The 18,948-nt window shown below is 43.6% G+C and overlaps 1 protein-coding gene across 1 annotated transcript in view; it reads right to left on the reverse strand.

The window, feature by feature from the left end:
* Positions 1-743: 743 nt before the first annotated feature.
* The window catches only part of LOC133539249 (coiled-coil domain-containing protein 40-like), a 64,597-nt gene continuing 46,392 nt past the window's right edge, over positions 744-18,948 (reverse strand). Inside the window, exons 10-18 of the mRNA XM_061881421.1 lie at positions 18,492-18,674; positions 9,386-9,631; positions 9,076-9,289; positions 8,827-8,996; positions 8,652-8,743; positions 7,479-7,593; positions 2,678-2,866; positions 2,559-2,606; positions 744-1,047 (exon numbers count right to left, since the gene is read on the reverse strand). Of these exons, the coding sequence (XP_061737405.1) occupies positions 823-1,047; positions 2,559-2,606; positions 2,678-2,866; positions 7,479-7,593; positions 8,652-8,743; positions 8,827-8,996; positions 9,076-9,289; positions 9,386-9,631; positions 18,492-18,674 (1,482 nt within the window). The 3' untranslated portion in view covers positions 744-822. The remainder of the gene's footprint in view (positions 1,048-2,558; positions 2,607-2,677; positions 2,867-7,478; positions 7,594-8,651; positions 8,744-8,826; positions 8,997-9,075; positions 9,290-9,385; positions 9,632-18,491; positions 18,675-18,948) is intronic.

Raw genomic sequence — 18,948 nt, forward strand, 5'->3', positions numbered from 1 at the left:
GCTTCTACACACATCTAAGTAAATGCAAGGCATACTTGATCAACAGCATGCAGGTCACACTGAGGGTGGCCATATAAACAACGTTAACACTGTTACAAATATGCGCCACACTGTGAACCCACACCAAACAAGAATGACCAACACATTTCGGGAGAACATCTGCACCGTAACACAACAGAACAAATACCCAAAACCCCTTGCAGCACTAACTCTTCCGGACCGCTACAATATACACCCCCTCCCCGCTACCAACAAATCCCGCCCCCCTAACCCCACCCACCTGAGCCCCGACATTAACTGAGCAGTAAAAAGGCCTGAATGGTTGATTTATTCATTATTTTATTTTCAAATGTATTAGCCTCTGGAAAAAGTTAATGTTAATATTTACCTCGGAAGGCAGCAAATACAAGTCATTCAATTTTTATTTAAATTTGATTTGATATGCCATTGATATTTTTTAATTATCATTATTATTATTTTAAACTCAATTTTGCATGTCACTATAAAGTTATATAAGCCTTGCTTGTTCAATATCCAATGAAAAATTTTTTGGGGGGTCCCTATTAAAAGATTAATTTGTTCAACTTCGGCCCGCGGCTTTGTTCAGTTTTAAATTTTGGCCCACTCTGTATTTGAGTTTGACACCCCTGCTCTAATGTATATCCACATACAATTGAAGCCTGATTCCATTTCATAGATACTATTTATTTATTATTTCCATGCTTACATTGCCGTGACGATAATCTAAAATGGGCCAGAAGAGAGAGTAACACATTGAAATAAATCCGCATCAACATCAAGCCACGACTCGTGTCTTCCCTGTCAATGAGCAACTACTTCAGGGTCCATGTTGTCTGCCAGGGATCGCACAATCTTCCAGAGGGCCCCATGGTATTTGGGCTTCTCTGTCCACACCCGGTGAACAATGGCGCTGACTTTGTTGACTAGCTCCAACTCACTCTGCAGAGTCACTTCAAGTGAAGCTGTGGCGACCGGAGTGCCTTCCGTCATTTCCTGAATTTTCTTCGACTTCTTCTGAAATTCTTCCTAGAAGCCATAAAGAAATCAATCAATTGAAATGAAAATTAATTCGAAAGCATGTGGAAGGATGGGAAAAATGCATGATTGACCAATGATGACTGAGAAGTTGAAAATAAACTGTGGCTGCGTCTTCAATGGAATACTTTCATTAGTACCATGAACACAAAAACCTTTATTCCACTCATGCTTAATGGTTGTGTGAAGCTATTTATTGGCAAACAACTGTGTTTACTCTTTTTAAATCAAAATGACAAAAGAAAGTACCCAAATGTCGCTGATCAAAAGTTTACATACCCCAGTGACTTTGATCTGATAACATAAGGTTTGAATGGCTAATCAAGGTTCCAATCCTCACCTGTGACCTGTTTGTTTGTAATTAATGTGTGTGTATAAAAGGTCAGTGAGTTTCTGGGCTTCTGACAGACCATTGCATCTTTCCTCCAGTGCTACACAGACTTTTCTGGATTCTGAGTCATGGGGACAAAATAATTGTCAAAGGATCTGCGAGAAAAGGTAATTGAATGGCATAAAACAGGAAAGGGGTATAAGAAGATATCCAAGGAATTGAGAATGCCCATCAGCAGTGTTCAAACGCGGACTAAGAAGTGGAAAATGAGGAATTCAGGTAGGCCAGCAGGTAGGTCAGCCACAACTGCCAGGAAAATTGTTTGAGACGCAAAGAAAAATCCACAAATAACTTCAGCTGAACTACAGGACTCTCTCAAAAATTGTGGTGTGGCTGTTTCAAGATGCACAATAAGGAGGCACTTGAAGAAAAAATGGGCTGCATGGTCAAGTCGTCAGAAGAAAGCCATTACTCCAAATTACTTTATTCCAGAAATTTTGAGGCTTGTCACTGTGCTGTTTGGCGTAATGTAAGCAGGATACTTTGTGACATTTGCGCAGAAATGGCTCTCTTCTGGCGACTTAACCATGCAGCCCATTTTTCTTCAAGTGTCTACTGGTCACACTAATAATTTCACCGTGTACCAAATAAAATTGCTTCGAGGTCGGTGAGCAAAACCAGAATTATTCCGTACATAGGGCCCACCGGGTTATTAGGCGCGCTGTCGAATTTTGAGTGCTCCTTATAGTCTGGAAAATACGGTAAATGTAAGTGTGAAAGTGAACCAATTGAGACACAGCCTAGTGTTCTTTTTTTGTTGAAGGAAGCTATGAAGCTAAAGCTAAATTATTCCCCCCACACCTGTGTACTTGGGGCGGTATAGCTCGGTTGGTCGGACAACTTGAGGGTTCCAGGTTTGACCCCCTCTTCCGCCATCCTAGTCACTGCAGTTGTGTCCTTGGGCCAGACTCTTTACCCACCTGCTCCCAGTGCCACCCACACTGATTTAAATGTAACTTTGATATTAGGTTTCACTATGTAAAGCACTATATAAATATAATTCCCTTCACTTCACTTCACTTACGTGGACAATTGATTTCAGTTTGTTTCATTTGGGGACAATGATGAAAATGAACGGCAATTTAGAACATCAAGGAGCCAAAAGACTTACATGTCCCTCCTGCAGTTCCCTGATCTCCTGTGAATACTCTTTCACCAGCTGAAACATACGTACTCAATTGAAGGTGACTGCACTACAGTTCTCGGTGCATGCATGACAACATCCGGCACCTTTTGCGTCTCTTTGATCTTCCGTCGCAAGCCATCGTTCATGAGATGCAGCTCACCCTTTGTAACGATCTTTTTTGTACTGCGAGCGAGGACCTCGTTGCGCTCTATGATGTTTCCCCTCCTTTCCACCACTGCTACGCTGTCCCTGAGGAGCGTCTCCCGCTGCCTCATCAACTGGCTGAGCCACCGCTGCAGGAAAAAACACAGATGCCCATAAACATTTTTAACAAAGTGTTGATCAGTGAAAGTAAAAAATCAGTTGATTGCCATATTTTTAGGATAATAAATCGCAGTTTTTGTCATAGTTTGGCCGGGGTTGTGACATATACTCCGGAGCGACTTATGTGTGCAATTATTAAAGGGGAACATTATCACAATTTCAAAAGGGTTAAAAACAATAAAATTCAGTTCCCAGTGGCTTGTTGTATTTTTTAAAGTTTTTTTCAAAATGTTACCGGTCTCGGAATATCCCTAAATAAAGCTTTAAAGTGCCTTATTTTCGCTCTCTGCGAAGACACTGGCCATTTCCCTGTGACGTCATACAGTGCTGCCAATGTAAACAAACAATAGCGAATAGCACAGCAAGATATAGTGACATTAGCTCGGATTCAAACTCGGATTTCAGCGACTTAAGCGATTCGACAGATTACGCATGTATTGAAACAGATGGTTGGAGTATGAAAGTATTGAAGAAGAAACTGAAGCTATTGAGCGAATAGCTATTGACGCTATTCATAGCCATAGCATGGCCGAATAGCTGCGTTAGAATCGCCGGTAAAATGTGCGGACCAAACGAACAGGACTTTCGCATCTTTTGACATTGGAGCAACTTAAATCCGTCGATTGTTAAGTGTTTTTTTCGCATTAATTGTGGGTGGAAGGAAACGTAATATAGTTGCAAAAGCATCTGCAGGTTATCCATACGTCTCTGTGCCATGTCTGCTTTAGCACCGCCGGTAAATAGCATGTTAGCATCGATTAGCATAGCATGTTAGCATCGATTAGCTGGCAGTCAACAAAACTCACCTTTGTGATTTCGTTGACTATCGTTGCAAATGCATTTGGAGGTTATCCATACATCTCTGTGCCATGTCTGTCTTAGCATCGCCTGTAAAATGTGCAGACACTTTGGCACATTCAATGGGGGTCTGGCGGCAGACACTTTCGCATCTTTGGGCCAGTGGTGCAACTTGAATCCCTCTCTGTTAGTGTTGTTACACCCTCTGACAACACACCGTCGAGGCATGATGTCTCCAAGGTTCCAAAAAATAGTCAAAAAAACGGAAAATAACAGAGCTGGGACACGGTGTTTGTAATGTGTTGAAAATGAAAATGGCGGGTGTGTTACCTCGGCGACGTCGCATTCTGACGTCATCGCCTCCAGCGCAATCAACAGAAAGGCGTTTAATTCGCCAAAATTCACCCATTTAGAGTTCGGAAATCGGTTAAAAAAATAGATGGTCTTTTTTCTGCACCATCAAGGTATATATTGACGATTACATAGGTCTGGTGATAATGTTCCCCTTTAACACATTACCGTAAAATATTAAATAATGTTATTTATCTCATTCGCGGAAGAGACGAAGAAAATGTCAGCAATCGTCACACACACGTCAACCAATAGAATTTGGTGGGTGGGGGTCATGGCAGTAATGGGTAATGGGATACTAACTGCTATATGCTATTAAAAGCTATTAAAATGGATTATTTCATTGTTGGCGGTAACTTATAAAAACTGAGAAAGGCTGAACAAAAATGGCACCGAAAAGGAAATCATGTACTGCAGATTACAAGCTGGACATAGTGAAATATGCAGCAGAAAACGACAAGAGGAAGCGGCGCATACCTTTGGAGTTGGCAGAGTTGTTTAGAAGCGACATCGAGGAAGAAGATTTCATGGGATTTAGCAATTAGGTGTGACAGATTGTTTGGTAAACGTATAGCATGTTCTATATGTTATAGTTATTTGAAAGACGCCACAGACAGGCAAGAAAACTTGATTTGTATTGAAATAATAAACTCAAGTCAAACCTGCTACGATGCGTCATGTATTGGATGTCACCACAACCTACACACGGATGGCAGGAAGTCCGACACAAAGCCACTGGGAACTGATTTTTATTGGTTTTAACCCTTCAGAAATTGTGATAATGTTCCCCTTTAAACAAAAGCTTACACCTGGCGACATGAGGAAACGAGTGATCATATACCAGTGGTTTTGCGATAAGATTGACGCTGCGCCAGACTTCCTTGACAATGTCTGGTTTTCTGATGAGGCACGTTTTCTGCTGTCAGAATCAGAATAGTTTTTATTGCCATTGACTAGGAATTTTACCTGGCGCAATCGTGCAACATAAAAGACATATAACACAGAACAGAATAACGTGAGCTGTAATTGAGCTATCAGATCTTGGTATTGTTCATGTGTCTGATGGCCGAGGGAAAAATACTGTTCAGGTGGCGGGAGGTGTGGGTCTGGATGGACCGTAGTCTCCTGCCTGAGGGGAGAGGGGAGAATAGTTTGTGTCCAGGGTGAGAAGAGGCAGCTGTGATCCGACCCACACGCCTCCTGGTCCTGGAGGAGAACAGGTCCTGGAGGGATGGGAGTTTGCAGCCAATCACCTTCTCAGCAGCACGTACCATGCGCTGCAGTCGATGCTTGTCCCAGACTGTGGTGCCGGGGAACCATACGGTGATGGCGGAGGTGAGGATGGACTCGATGACCGCTGAGTAGAACTGCACCAGCATCTTAGTCGGCACTTTCAGTTTTTTCAGCTGCCGCAGGATATACATCTTCTGCTGGGCCTTCTTGATGAGGGAGCTGATGGTCGGCTCCCACTTGAGGTCCTGGGTGATGGTGGTGCCCAGGAAACGGATGGAGTCCACAATTGAGATAGGTTGGGAGAGTCAATCAGGGTGAGGGGGGATGGTGGGGCCGTGACTTTCCTGAAGTCCATGATCATCTCCACTGTTTTCTGGGCGTTCAGCTCCAGGTTGTTGAGGCTTCCCCAGGACGCCAGCCGGTCCACCTCTCACCTGTAGGCAGACTCGTCGCCATCCGAGATGAGCCCGATGAGAGTAGTGTCGTCCTTCACCGACTGGTGACTGGAGGTGCAGCAGTTTGTATAAAGGGCGAAGAACCAGGTGGAAAGTACACAGCCCTGAGGAGTACCAGTGTTAGTGGTACGACTGTCCGAGACAATCTTCCCCAGCCGCACGTGCTGTCTTCTGTCCGTCAGGAGGTCATTAATCCAACTGCAGAGGGAGTCGGGCACACTGAGCTGGTAGAGCTTGTCTCGTAGCAGTCCAGGGAGGATGGTCATGTGAACTCTAAGAACAACATCTTCTGGGGTAGCACACCCCCTGAGTACTGTCTGCAAAGGCCAGTACACTCTGTCAAGTGCACTGCATGAGTCGCCATCTCCAAACATGGCATCATTGGACCATTCTGGTTCGAGGACGACAAAGAGCGGTTTGAGACAATCAACACCGAGCGATATGTTCAGGTGCTTGGAAAATTCTGGACAGCACTTGGTCGACGAAGAGGGGTCGTCAGGGACCTCCAGTGGTTCCAGCAGGATGGTGCCACCCGCCACACTTCAAACGAATCATTGGCATAGCTACTGCATCGTTTCCCTGACCGACTGATCAGCCGCAGGTGAGACCCGGAGTGGTCGCCGCATTCACCGGACTTGAACGCCCCAGATTTTTATCTGTGGGGATACCTTAAGGACAGGGTGTATGGCAACAACCCCCGGACTATCCCTGATCTGAAGGCAGCAATCACAGCAGCAATAAGAGCGGTCCCAAGGGAAGAATGTGGGAGGGTCATGGAGAACTTTGCCCGCCGGATCCAAATAAGCTTGCAGCAACGGGGAGCTCATTTAGAACACATTTTTTGAGCGCCAGTTAAACAAAAAGTTTTTGTGGTACACACTTGAAACTTTAGACATGTCTGCTACATAGACCTAATGTAGCCAAACTTTTGTGTTTATCTAAATAACATTTTGAAAGTTATTTGATTTTTATTGGTGGACGTTTTTTTGTGTCACCTTGTACATAACATGTAACTAGCATTGCCCTGTCAATCGTATTTGTAGTTTTTAGTGGCATAATTCCATATCAAGTTGTGAGGGGCGTGGCCAGCAGACCTGCAGCAAAGTGGGATGTGCCAGGACCGGCTTCGAGATTTGCGACCGGTGCGTAGATGACACAGCTGAGAGTGTTTGTCTGATCACCTGTCGCACTGTTAAAGGCAGCAGTCGAGAAGGAGAGTTGTTGATGGCCGTTGAGGGTGGAGAGTTGGTAGCCGAGCACGAGCGAGAGTGAGAACAGAGATTGAAGAAAAAACATTTGTGTGCTCACTGCCGAGTTGGAGAGAGGGCAGACATAAAGAAACAATGATTTATTTTTTAATAAATGTTCCCTTATGCTTTTCAGCAAATGTCTGTCGCTTTCTTCAATGTCTGTTCTCCCTCTCGCTCGTGCTCGGCTGCCAACTCTCCACCCTCAACAACCATCAACAACTCTCCTTCTCCTTCCCGACTGCTGCCTTTAACAGAGCGACAGGTGATCAGACAATCACTCTCGAAGCCGGTCCTGGCACATTCCACTTTGCTGCAGGTCCGGTGGCCACGCCCCTCACACAAGTCTACCAACAAATATAAATTGGAACTTTACGCTACTTTAAATCAAAATGGTAACAGTATTTTAGTATTGAGCCAGTCTCCAACTATGTACTGGAGAAGACCTGGTCCCACTAAATGTCGACCTCAAGCTGATAGAGAAGGCGTATATCTACCTCCATACGATGGATGTCGTCCTTCATTATTTGGATGTCTCCCTGACCCTCTTCCACAACTAAACGTGTCTCTTTCATTAGATGGGTCTTCTTTTCCCACAGCATGATCTGACGCCTGTAATGAACACGAGCAGAGGCATGGACACAGATATTGATAAGTAGGGGTGTAGCTCAGGAGGGGGGTAAGATCATGCATTCATAATCAGATTTTTCGGTTCGGTGCCGTGGTACCAATTTCAACCACGGTACACAAAATGTGAGGGAGAGAAGGTATGTATGTGTTACACAGCTACTCGATAAACACATGCAGTACCATGCCTGTTACTCCCTTGCTGTATCCATGGCCGACCTGCTTTTTGGTGGTTCTCGGTTGACTATTGATCATCCTGACCAATTTTACCTGGGCTGAAGCTCAGGGGCCCCCACCCAAACAGGGTCCCCCAATTTCTGACGGTGTTCATGGCTGTCAATCACAGACAGCTCTGCTTTGTGTCGTGATTGTCTACTTGCTGTCTGCTCAGTGGCCTTGTGGTTAGAGTATTAGAGCGTCCGCACAGAGATAGGTAGGTCGGGAGTTCAAACCCCAGCCGGGTCATACCAAAGACTATAAAAATGGGAACCATTACCTCCCTGTTTGGCACTCAGCATCAAGGGTTGGGATTGGGGGTTAAGTCACAAAATGATTGCCGAGCGCGGCCACCGCTGCTGCTCACTGCTCCCCTCACCTCCCAGGGGATGGGTCAAATGCAGAGGTTAATTTCACCACACCGAGTGTGTGTGTGTGACTATCAGTGGTAGTTTAATTTTTTTAACTTTACCTGCTCTCTTGGGTGAGTTTTCTTTTCCTACTCTCTCATACCTAGGTTGCCGGTGTGAGAGGCGAGCGTACTGACACTGAGCTAAAAGCCCAGGCAGTCTTCTGGACCGCCAGCACTATTCTTGAATTTGGCTGGACTTGTTACACACGTCTGTAAGGTGTTGTTGAGGTTTGGGAGGGGGCCCCCCAAAAAAACCCAAGGCTGCTATGACAAAGTTAATCAAACCAGGACCTTAATGCCGGCTTATGTACTTAACCATGACTATGGTGTACCGCTTTAGTGATTAATACAAGTGGTACACCCATTAATCCATTTCAAGTTGATAAAAAGGAAACAAATTCAGCAAAATACTGACTCAGCCTCCACCAGACTGCTGAGAAGTTTATTTTTTTCTTCCTGGGTCTTCTCCAGTTTTACCTCCATTTCTATGGACTGCCTCTCTGCCTCCTGAACACATTAAACACGATTAGCATTTTGGCAACAATCGATTGAAATTGAAAATATTAGTGTGTGAAGCAGCAAGGTCGTGCCTTAAGTTCATGAAGGAATTTGGTTTCCATGACCATGTTCTCCTGTTCCAAAGCTTGACGCAGCTGAGTGTTCTTGCTAAGAAGAGTGTTGAGCTTCAGCAGGTCTCTTTGAAGCATCTTATTGCTCTTATCTATGTCGCTTTCTTCGCGGTACATGACCTCAAGGTGACCTTTAAATCAGTGTTAGTCAGGAATTGGGATTTGCATGCAGTAACTATCTAAGTGAGATCCAGAACATATTAGACGTACACTCCAGGTAGATCTTCTTCTGGCGGACCACAGTGAGTTTTGCCTGCAGTTTGTTGTATTCTTTGCTGTGTTCCTGTATCTCCAGGGTCAGTCCCAAAATCATTCCTTGATTCTTCAGCCACAGCTGCTGATCTTTCTTGATTTTTGATGAAACTTCATCAATCTGAGTCTTTATTCCCTGAACCTTAATTTGCAGAGGACTCAGGTCTTCATGCTGGGAACACAGGCATGCAGCCATATTAATTTGTATAATAGATGTCTAATATAGCTATAAATTACAGCTTTCTGATCAAAATAATTGGTTTCTTACCCCAGTGCGCGCCGCAATAAGATCAATTTTTTTGTTTATGTTTGCGACGGTGGTCTGCTTCTGTGCGATGAGTGCATCAATAGAAGAACTGTTTGTCTGGTTCGATTGTACCACTTTGTTGTACTTTGTGATCTCCTCATCGAGCCCCTTCTGAGTTCGGGACAAGTTTGCCAGTTTCTCATTGATTACATTGCTCTCGAGTGCGGCCGCCATAACGGAGCTCTCCAAATGCCATAGCTGGAAGATCTAATAAGAGAGATGAAATGAAGAAAATGAGTTAAATGGCACATTCACATTTGCAGAGTGGTTATATTGGGTTTGGGTTTAGTTAATGTTGCTGAAGACTAACACCATCTGCAATCTTTTCACAGTTCAATTTACCATGAATTGATTAACGTGGACCCCGACTTAAACAAGTTGAAAAACTTATTCGGGTGTTACCATTTAGTGGTCAATTGTACGGAATATGTACTGTACTGTGCAATCTACTAATAAAAGTATCAATCAATCAATAAAAAAGTGCTGACTTCAGGATTAATTTGTCTAGAACTGCTAAAAAAGTTATACTCAAGGTAAATTGTCCAAATGTTATCCTTAAAACAGTGGGAGTAGAGGCATGACAGACCTGTTTGTTCCATGTAGGAATGTTGTACAACTCAGTACAGCAGGTGGTGTTAAACATTGTAACTCTGCTTCTTAATCTCATCTATAAAACTGTGCGTTCAAGTCTGACTGCAAGTATCCGTAAACCGTTAATCCGCGCACCTTTTCGCAAATGGTGTTTTATATATTTCCCTTGTAAACGTTTACGCAGGTTCCCCAACTTCACGTCAATGCAACATTTCTCAACAATGTGACATGTATAGTTGAAAAAACTTCGGATTGCATTTTTCCCCAGTAAAGGAGAAGTGCGATTTCATAGAGACAGATGTTGAGAGTGGCATAGGAGTTTTATTCCTGCCGTAGGAAGTATGTCAACCTTTGAGTGGGTCATGTATTTTGCTGTTCTTTCCGCCAAGAAAGGGTCCTTCTGTTGGATTCATGTCCAGTGATTGTTGCTTTGAGCCTCTTCAGAGACTGCTTTAAGTATTTGTTGCACATCTTGTTCGTGGATACTAAAGTCTTTCAGCAGCCTGATGTTGGAAGAAGCCACGAAACCTCTGCATCCAACTTCAGCCAGATAGACTTTAACATTTCACATTTGTTCTGGTCTACTCCCACTTAGAGTGGGGCAAAGAAGTATTTAGTCAGCCACCGATTGTGCAAGTTCTCCCACTTTAAATGATGACAGGGGTCTGTAATTTTCATCATAGGTACACTTCAACTGTGAAAACAGAATGTGAAAAAAAAATCCGGGAATTCACATTGTAGGAATTTTAAAGAATTTATTTGTAAATTATGGTGGAAAATAAGTATTTGGTCACTTCAAACAAGGAAGATCTCTGGCTCTCACAGACCTGTAACTTCTTCTTTAAGAAGCTCTTCTGTCCTCCACTCGTTACCTGTATTAATGGAACCTGTTTGAACTCGTTATCTGTATAAAAGACACCTGTCACCATCCTCAAACAGTCAGACTCCAAACTCCACTGTGGCCAAGACCAAAGAGCTGTCGAAGGACACCAGGAAAAGAATTGTAAACTTGCACCAGACTGGGAAGAGTGCATCTACAATAGGCAAGCAGCTTGGTGTGAAAAAATCAACTGTGGGAGCAATTATCAGAAAATGGAAGACATACAAGACCACTGATAATCTCCTTCAAGCTGGGGCTCCACGCAAGATCTCCTCCCGTGGGGTCAAAATGATCATGAGAACGGTGAGCAAAAATCCCAGAACCTCACAAGGGGACCTGGTGAATGACCTGCAGATAGCTGGGACCAAAGTAACAAAGGTTACCTTCAATAACACACAACGCCGACAGGGAATCAAATCCTGCAGTGCCAGACATGTCCCTCTGCTTAAGCCAGTGCATGTCTAGGCCCGTCTGAAGTTTGCCAGAGAGCACATGGATGATACAGCAAAGGATTGGGAGAATGCCATGTGGTCAGATGAAACCAAAATATAACTTTTTGGTACAAACTCAACTCGTCGTGTTTGGAGGAAGAAGAATACTGAGTTGTATCCCAAGAACACCATACCTACTGTGAAGCATGGGGTGGAAATATCATGCTTTGGGGCAGTTTTTCTGCTAAGGGTACAGGATGACTGATCCGTGTTAAGGAAAGAATGAATGGGACAATGTATCGTGAGATTTGGAGACAAAACCTCCTTCCATCAGTGAGAGCTTTGAAGATGAAACGTGGCTGGGTCTTCCAGCATGACAATGATCCCAAACACACCGCCCGGGCAACAAAGGTATGGCTCCGTAAAAAGCATTTGAAAGTCCTGTAGTGGCCAAGCCAGTCTCCAGACCTCAATCCCATAGAAAATCTGTGGAGGGAGTTGAAAGTCCGTGTTGCTCGGCGACAGCCCCAAAACATCACTGCTCTCGAGAAGATCTGCATAGAGGAATGGGCCAAAATACCAGCTACTGTGTGTGCAAACCTGGTAAATACCTATAGTAATTGTTTGACCTCTGTTATTGCCAACAAAGGTTATATTACAAAGTTTTGAGTTTAATTTTTGTTATTGACCAAATACTTATTTTCCACCATAATTTACAAATAAATTATTTAAAATTTCTACAAAGTGGATTCCTGGATTTTTTTTTTAACATTCTGTCTCTCACAGTTGAAGTGTACCTGAGATGAAAATTACAGACCTCTGTTATCATTTTAAGTTGGAGAACTTGCACAATCGGTGGCTGACTAAATACTTTTTTGACCCACTGTATATGAAGTACAGTATCTTGTGCTCAAATGCCTCCCATTGCACTGTGAACTCTGTAAACCTGCCCCGTCGGGTTCCAGAGTACCGAGATTGCAGCTACGTTAGGTAGCTGCAATCTCAGTTGGATATAGTCACTGGCAAATACCAACAAGATCTTTCCAAACCCAGGTCAAGGCGGGCTGTACAGCTTTTGGTTTTAAGGGGATGACTGGGCTTTTTCTGTCACTAATTAATGATTGATAGATGTTGGTTCTGTGATGGAATTTGTTGCTCTCAAGGGCAACGAGTTGGTGGTATTTCTCTTGCTGCTCATCTCTTAGGCACTTGGTTGTGTCCCCATGTGTAAATGGTAAATGGATCATGCTTATACAAACCCTGTTTCCACATAAGTTGTCAAATTTAGTTAGATGTAAATATAAACGGAATACAATGATTTGCAAATCATTTTCAACCCATATTCAGTGGAATATGCTACAAAGACAACATATTTGATGTTCAAACTGATAAACTTTTTTTAATGCAAATTATCATTAACTTTAGAATTTGATGCCAGCAACATGTGACAAAGAAGTTGGTAAAGGTGGCAATAAATACTGATAAAGTTAAAGAATGCTCATCAAACACTTATTTGAAACATCCCACAGGTGTGCAGGTTAATTGGGAACAGGTGGGTGCCATGATTGCGTATAAACACAGCTTCCCAAAAAATGCTCAGTCTTTCACAAGAAAGGATGGGGCGAGGTACACCCCTTTGTCCACAATTGCATGAGCAAATAGTCAAACAGTTTAAGAACAACGTTTCTCAAACTGCAATTGCAAGAAATTTAGGGATTTCAACATCTACGGTCCATAATATCATCAAAAGGTTCAGAGAATGTGGAAAAATCACTCCACGTAAGCGGCATGGCTGGAAACCAACATTGAATGACCGTGACCTTTGATCCCTCTGATGGCACTGTATCAAAAACCGACATCAATCTCAAAAGAATATCACCACATGGGCTCAGGAACACTTCAGAAAACCACTGTCACTAAATACAGTTTGTCGCTACATCTGTAAGTGCAAGTTAAAGCTCTACTATGCAAAGCGAAAGCCATTTATCCACAACATCCAGTAATGCCGCCGGCTTTTCTGGGCCCGAGATCATCTAAGAAGGACTGATGCAAAGTGGAAAAGTGTTCTGTGGTCTGACTAGTCCACATTTCAAATTGTTTTTGGAAATATTGGACATTTTGTCATCTGGACTAAAGGGGAAGCGAACCATCCAGACTGTTATCGACGCAAAGTTCAAAAGCCAGCATCTGTGGTGGTGTGGGGGTGCATTAGTGCCCAAGGCATGGGTAACTTACACATCTGTGAGGTCACCATTAATGCTGAAAGGTACATACAGTTTTTGGAACAACATCTGCTGCCATCTAAGCGCCGTCTTTTTCATGGACGCCCCTGCTTATTTCAGCAAGACAATGCCAAGCCACATTCAGCACCTGTTACAACAGCGTGGCTTCATAAAAAAAGAGTGCGGGTACTTTCCTGGCCCGCCTGCAGTCCAGACCTGTCTCCCATCGAAAATGTGTGTCGCATTATGAAGCGTAAAATACGACAGTGGAGACCCCGGACTGTTGAACGACTGAAGCTCTACATAAAAGAAGATTGGGAAAGAATTCCACTTTCAAAGCTTCAAGAATTTGTTTCCTCAGTTCCCAAACGTTTATTGAGTGTTGTTAAAAGAAAAGGTGATGTAACACAGTGGTGAACATGCCCTTTCCCAACTACTTCGGCACGTGTTGCAGCCATGAAATTTTAAGTTCATTATTATTTGCAAAAAGGAAAAATTAAGTCTATGGGTTTGAACATCAAATATCTTGTCTTTGTAGTGCATTCAATTAAATATGGGTTGAAAATTATTTGCAAATCATTGTATTCTGTTTATATTTACATCTAACACAATTTCACAACTATGGAAAGGGGTTTCTACTTATTATACTTATATAGCACTTTTCTACTTTCAGGATACATTCACACATATATTTTATACACTGGTGGCGGAAAGCTTCCATGAAAGGCGCTAACCACGACTCATCAAGGGTCAAGTGTCTTGCCTAAGGACACAGTGGATGTGATTAGGATGGCGTAGGCTAGAATCGAACATGGAACTCTCAATTTGCCGGCACGGCCGCTCTGAGCCTGGTGTCATTATCCATCAAAATATGTTTGAGAGTCGCTGGAGTTGGGCAAAGGGCTGAGGTTGCCTTCTCGCCAACCTCACAGTTCTTTTTGGGGAGATGTGAACCCACCGTTGGTAGCATTGATTATCAAGCTGATGTTGCTTGCCTTCATTTCTAACGAAAGCCTCTTGGTAAGCCGTTTTCTCTTCAGGCCTTACTACCTCATCCATTGTCTCTGTTTGGCAGAGAAACAGCCTTTGCACATCTTCAAGCTCCTTCCAATCCAGATGGCGGACTTCCTCTACCACCATTTTCCTTCTTTAAAAAGTTGAGGCCTTGTGCCAAGTTGGTTTACTTGCTGCAACGCCAAAGCTTCCTCTTTCCCAGAGCTCGGCATACACCATGATGTCCTTGTGTTTCAATGCTGATGTAGGATACTGCATCGTATTGGCTAGTGTCCATATTCGTCCAGTAAACAGCAATTCCTTTAATGTCATTTGGAGTCCAGCTCCAGTACTCTGGAATGCCCTCCCGGTAACAGTTCGAGATGCTACCTCAGTAGAAGCATTTAAGTCTCACCATAAAACTCATTTGTATACTCTAGCCTTTAAATAGACCTCCTTTTTAGACCAGTTGATCTGCCCCTTCTTTTCTTTTTCTCCTATGTCCCCCCCTCCCTTGTGGAGGGGGTCCGGTCCGATGACCATGGACTAAGTACTGGGTGTCCAGAGTCGAGACCCAGGATGGACCGCTCGCCTGTGTATCGGTTGGGGACATCTCTATGCTGCTGATCCGCCTCCGCTTGGGATGGTTTCCTGTGGACGGGACTCTCGCTGCTGTCTAGGATCCGCTTTGAACTGAACTCTCGCGGCTATGTTGGAGCCACGATGGATTGAACTTTCACAGTATCATGTTGGACCCGCTCGAGATCCATTGCTTTCAGTCCCCTAGAGGGGGGGTTGGGGGGGGGGGGGATGGGTTGCCCACATTTGAGTTCCTCTTCAAGGTTTCTCATAGTATTCATTGTCACTGGCGTCCCACTGGGTGTGAGTTTTCCTTGCCCTTGTGTGGGTTCTTCCGAGGATGTCGAAGTCGTGGTGGTTTGTGCAGTCCTTTGAGACATTTGTGATTTAGGGCTGTATAAATAAACATTGATTGATTGATTGATTGATTGATTGAGTCATACGTTAGAGCACACTTTGTTGAGGCTCGTGATGTACAGTTCAAGGACAGCTTTGAAGGTTGATGTTAGTCTGATCGTGTGGCACCCCGAACAATTTTTGTTTACATATAAAGTCATCATTTGCTTGCTCGGATCTTCTCACAGTTGTTATTGGAACCTCGTGGATAGCAAGTGGCCACATTACCCGAAGGAGAACTCCAAATTTCAGGCACCTTTTTTGAAATTTGGGTCTTGTTGATGTTTTCTATACTGTTGGGAATGTCCTGGTTTAGTAGCTATACCTGGTCTCTTTATTCCTGAGTCTTGCACTGTACTACCTTCCCAGGCTGGGTCGTCACCAACACAGAACTTCACATTTTTAAGTTCTACCTTTATTATTATTCATATTCATTATTATTATTTAGATGTTTTGTGACTTGTTCCAACTTTCATCTGGGCCCACTTAATGTTCTCCTGCAGTTATCCAAGTATTCGCCGACTGAGTGGTTGCGTCATTATGTATGCCTGCTGATGTCTACATTCCGATGGTGCAATGATTTTGTAAAGTAGGTAGTTCTGAAGGACAGTTGAAGTTTACGAATAGGCTTTCCCCAGATGATTCAACGTGGAAGAAGATAAAGGGTCCCCACTGGGTTTTGAAATTCCATTCGTAGTCATGAGCTTGATCAAAGAGCATCTAATGCATTCTTATAAAGCTTGTAGACCACTACATTCATCCATCCATCCATCCATTTTCTACCGCTTATTCCCTTTGGGGTCACGGGGGGCGCTGGTGCCTATCTCAGCTACAATCGGGCGGAAGGCGGCATACACCCTGGACAAGTCGCCACCTCATTGCAGGGCCAACACAGATAGATAGACAATATTCACACTCACATTCACACACTAGGGCCCATTTAGTGTTGCCAATCAACCTATCCCCAGGTGCATGTCTTTGGAAGTGGGAGGAAGCCAGAGTACCCGGAGGGAACCCACGCATTCACGGGGAGGACATGCAAACTCAACACAGAAAGATCCCCAGCCCGGGATTGAACCCAGGACTTCTCAGGACCTTCGTATTGTGAGGCAGACGCACTAACTCCTCTGCCACCGTGAAGCCCACCACTACATTCAGCCCTTTCTAAAATTGTTATTTTTGAGCGTTGAGCCAACGTTCTTCAGGTTATGTGGATGTATTGCATGTGTATAAGTGATACAAGCATCGCATAGCAGTTATCTTAGCAGCCTATGCAACTAAGTTGACCTCCACATTGAGGCAAATTCAGAATCAGAAGTATGTTATTGAGATTTTCAGCACAATCCCATTCAATATCAGACAAACATTACAGGGAGACAGAAATAAGATCGGGTCTGCCAAATTCCGGCGCCCCTTACAAAAAAAAAGGTAAGAAACAGGTAAACGCTGGGGGGAGTGAAAAAATATTCAGTCAAAGCCTGGACTCCAGGGAGTCCAGATTGAGGCCAAGGAAAAAAACATCATAGCCCTAGCACACGTAAACATGTGTGGGAGTGGGCGCTATGGTGGCCAGCTGCAGCTATTTAAGCGCTACTCGGCCGTCCATCGCCCTTAAAGGCCTACTGAAACCCACTACTACCCACCACGCTGTCTGATAGTTTATACATCAATGATGAAATATTAACATTGCAACACATGCCAATACGGCCTTTTTAGTTTACTAAAATACAATTTTAAATTTCCCGGCAGTTTCGTCTTGAAAACGTTGTGTAATGATGACGTGTATGCAAGACTTCACGCGTTTTAAGGAAGTATGAGCGCTGCACACACACACTGCTAAATGTCGTCTGCTTTAACGGCATAATTCCACAGTATTTTGGACATCTGTGTTGCTGAATCTTTTGCAATTTGTTCAATTAATATTGGAGAAGTCACAGTAGAAAGATGGAGTTGGGAAGCTTTAGCCTTTAGCCACACAAACACACGGTGATTCCTTGTTTGAAATTCCCGGAGGTGAAGCTTTACTATGGATCAGAGCACGGTCAAGCCAACATGGATCCAGACCACATGTCAACCAGCAGGTTTCGGTAAGAAAATTGTGGTTAAAAAGTCAGTTCTTACCGGAGAAAAGCTGAGCTTGGCCCGTCCATGAAGCTGCTGTCAACTTCCCTGAGACATTGGCGTCAAGACACCCGTGGAAACACCCCTCCGACTATCAGGTAATATTAAACTCACTAAAACACTAGCAACACAATAGAAAAATAAGGAATTTCCCAGAATTATCCTAGTAAATGTGTTTTAAAAACATCGGAATCCGTCCCAATGCATTTGCGTTGTTTTTTTTTAACTCTTTTTTTTTTTTAAAATTCTAGTCCGTCGCTATCAATATCCTCAAACACAAATCTTTCATCCTCGCTCAAATTAACGGGGAAATTGTCGTTTTCTGGGTCGGATTAGCACTTTTTCTTGGAGGCTCCCATTAAAAACAATGTGAATATGTGAGGAGCCATCACACATGTGACGTCATCATCTGCGACTTCCGGTAGAGGCAGGGCTTTTCTGTTAGCGACCAAAAGTTGCGAACTTTATCGTGGATGTTCTTACTAAATCCTTTCAGCAAAAATGTGCCAAAATCGCGAAATGATCAAGTATGACACATAGAATGGAGCCGCTATCCCCGTTTAAATAAGAAACTCTCATTTAAGTAGGCCTTTAAGGGGAATAAAGCAATGGTGAAGGCGTGGGGTGGGTATGGGCAGGATGTGTGTGCATATACCCACTGCTTAGAAAAATATTGATTCCTGTTTGGAATCAACATTTTTCCAAAACCAACGCACTTGAGGTTTGTCATCAAACATTGTTTTAATGATTAGCTATTTACAGCACTTACCTTTTCTAATTACTTCTAAAAGCACAAAAAGTTAATGCCAGAGGAAATAGTGGGAGAATGTTGCCACGACATGAGAATGCCTTACCTTCTCTTTCTTGAGAGAGGCTTTCTTGTTGGTCAGTCGCTGATAGTGCTGAGCAGCCTTGCTGTCCATGAGCTTTTGCAGCATACGGGTCATTATACCTTCCTCTAACTCCAGATGCTTATTTTTGTTTTTCTCCAGCTTTCTCCTCTGATCAGTCAACACAGTCTGAAGACCATTGTCGTCCTAAAACAAAGAGAACAAGTTAAATTAACCTCTTGAAAAAAAAACCTTTCCGTATATTACCAAATAGCAACCCAGGCGTTTATTTCACAAAATCGATTTTGGAGACAAGTGTTTAAAATAGGCAGGCGGTTATCTGCACAGGGCTTTTATTTATTTTTGCACCAGCCTGCACCAGGTCATTATTTGGTTACAATGGTTACTGTCCAGTTGTTCTCCTCCTGAGGGTAAAGTGGTTTGGACGCAGGAATCGATTAAGCCAGCCACTAGTTGCACC

The sequence above is a fragment of the Nerophis ophidion genome, linkage group LG20 (assembly GCF_033978795.1).
Source record: "Nerophis ophidion isolate RoL-2023_Sa linkage group LG20, RoL_Noph_v1.0, whole genome shotgun sequence".
Lineage (NCBI taxonomy): Eukaryota > Metazoa > Chordata > Actinopteri > Syngnathiformes > Syngnathidae > Nerophis > Nerophis ophidion.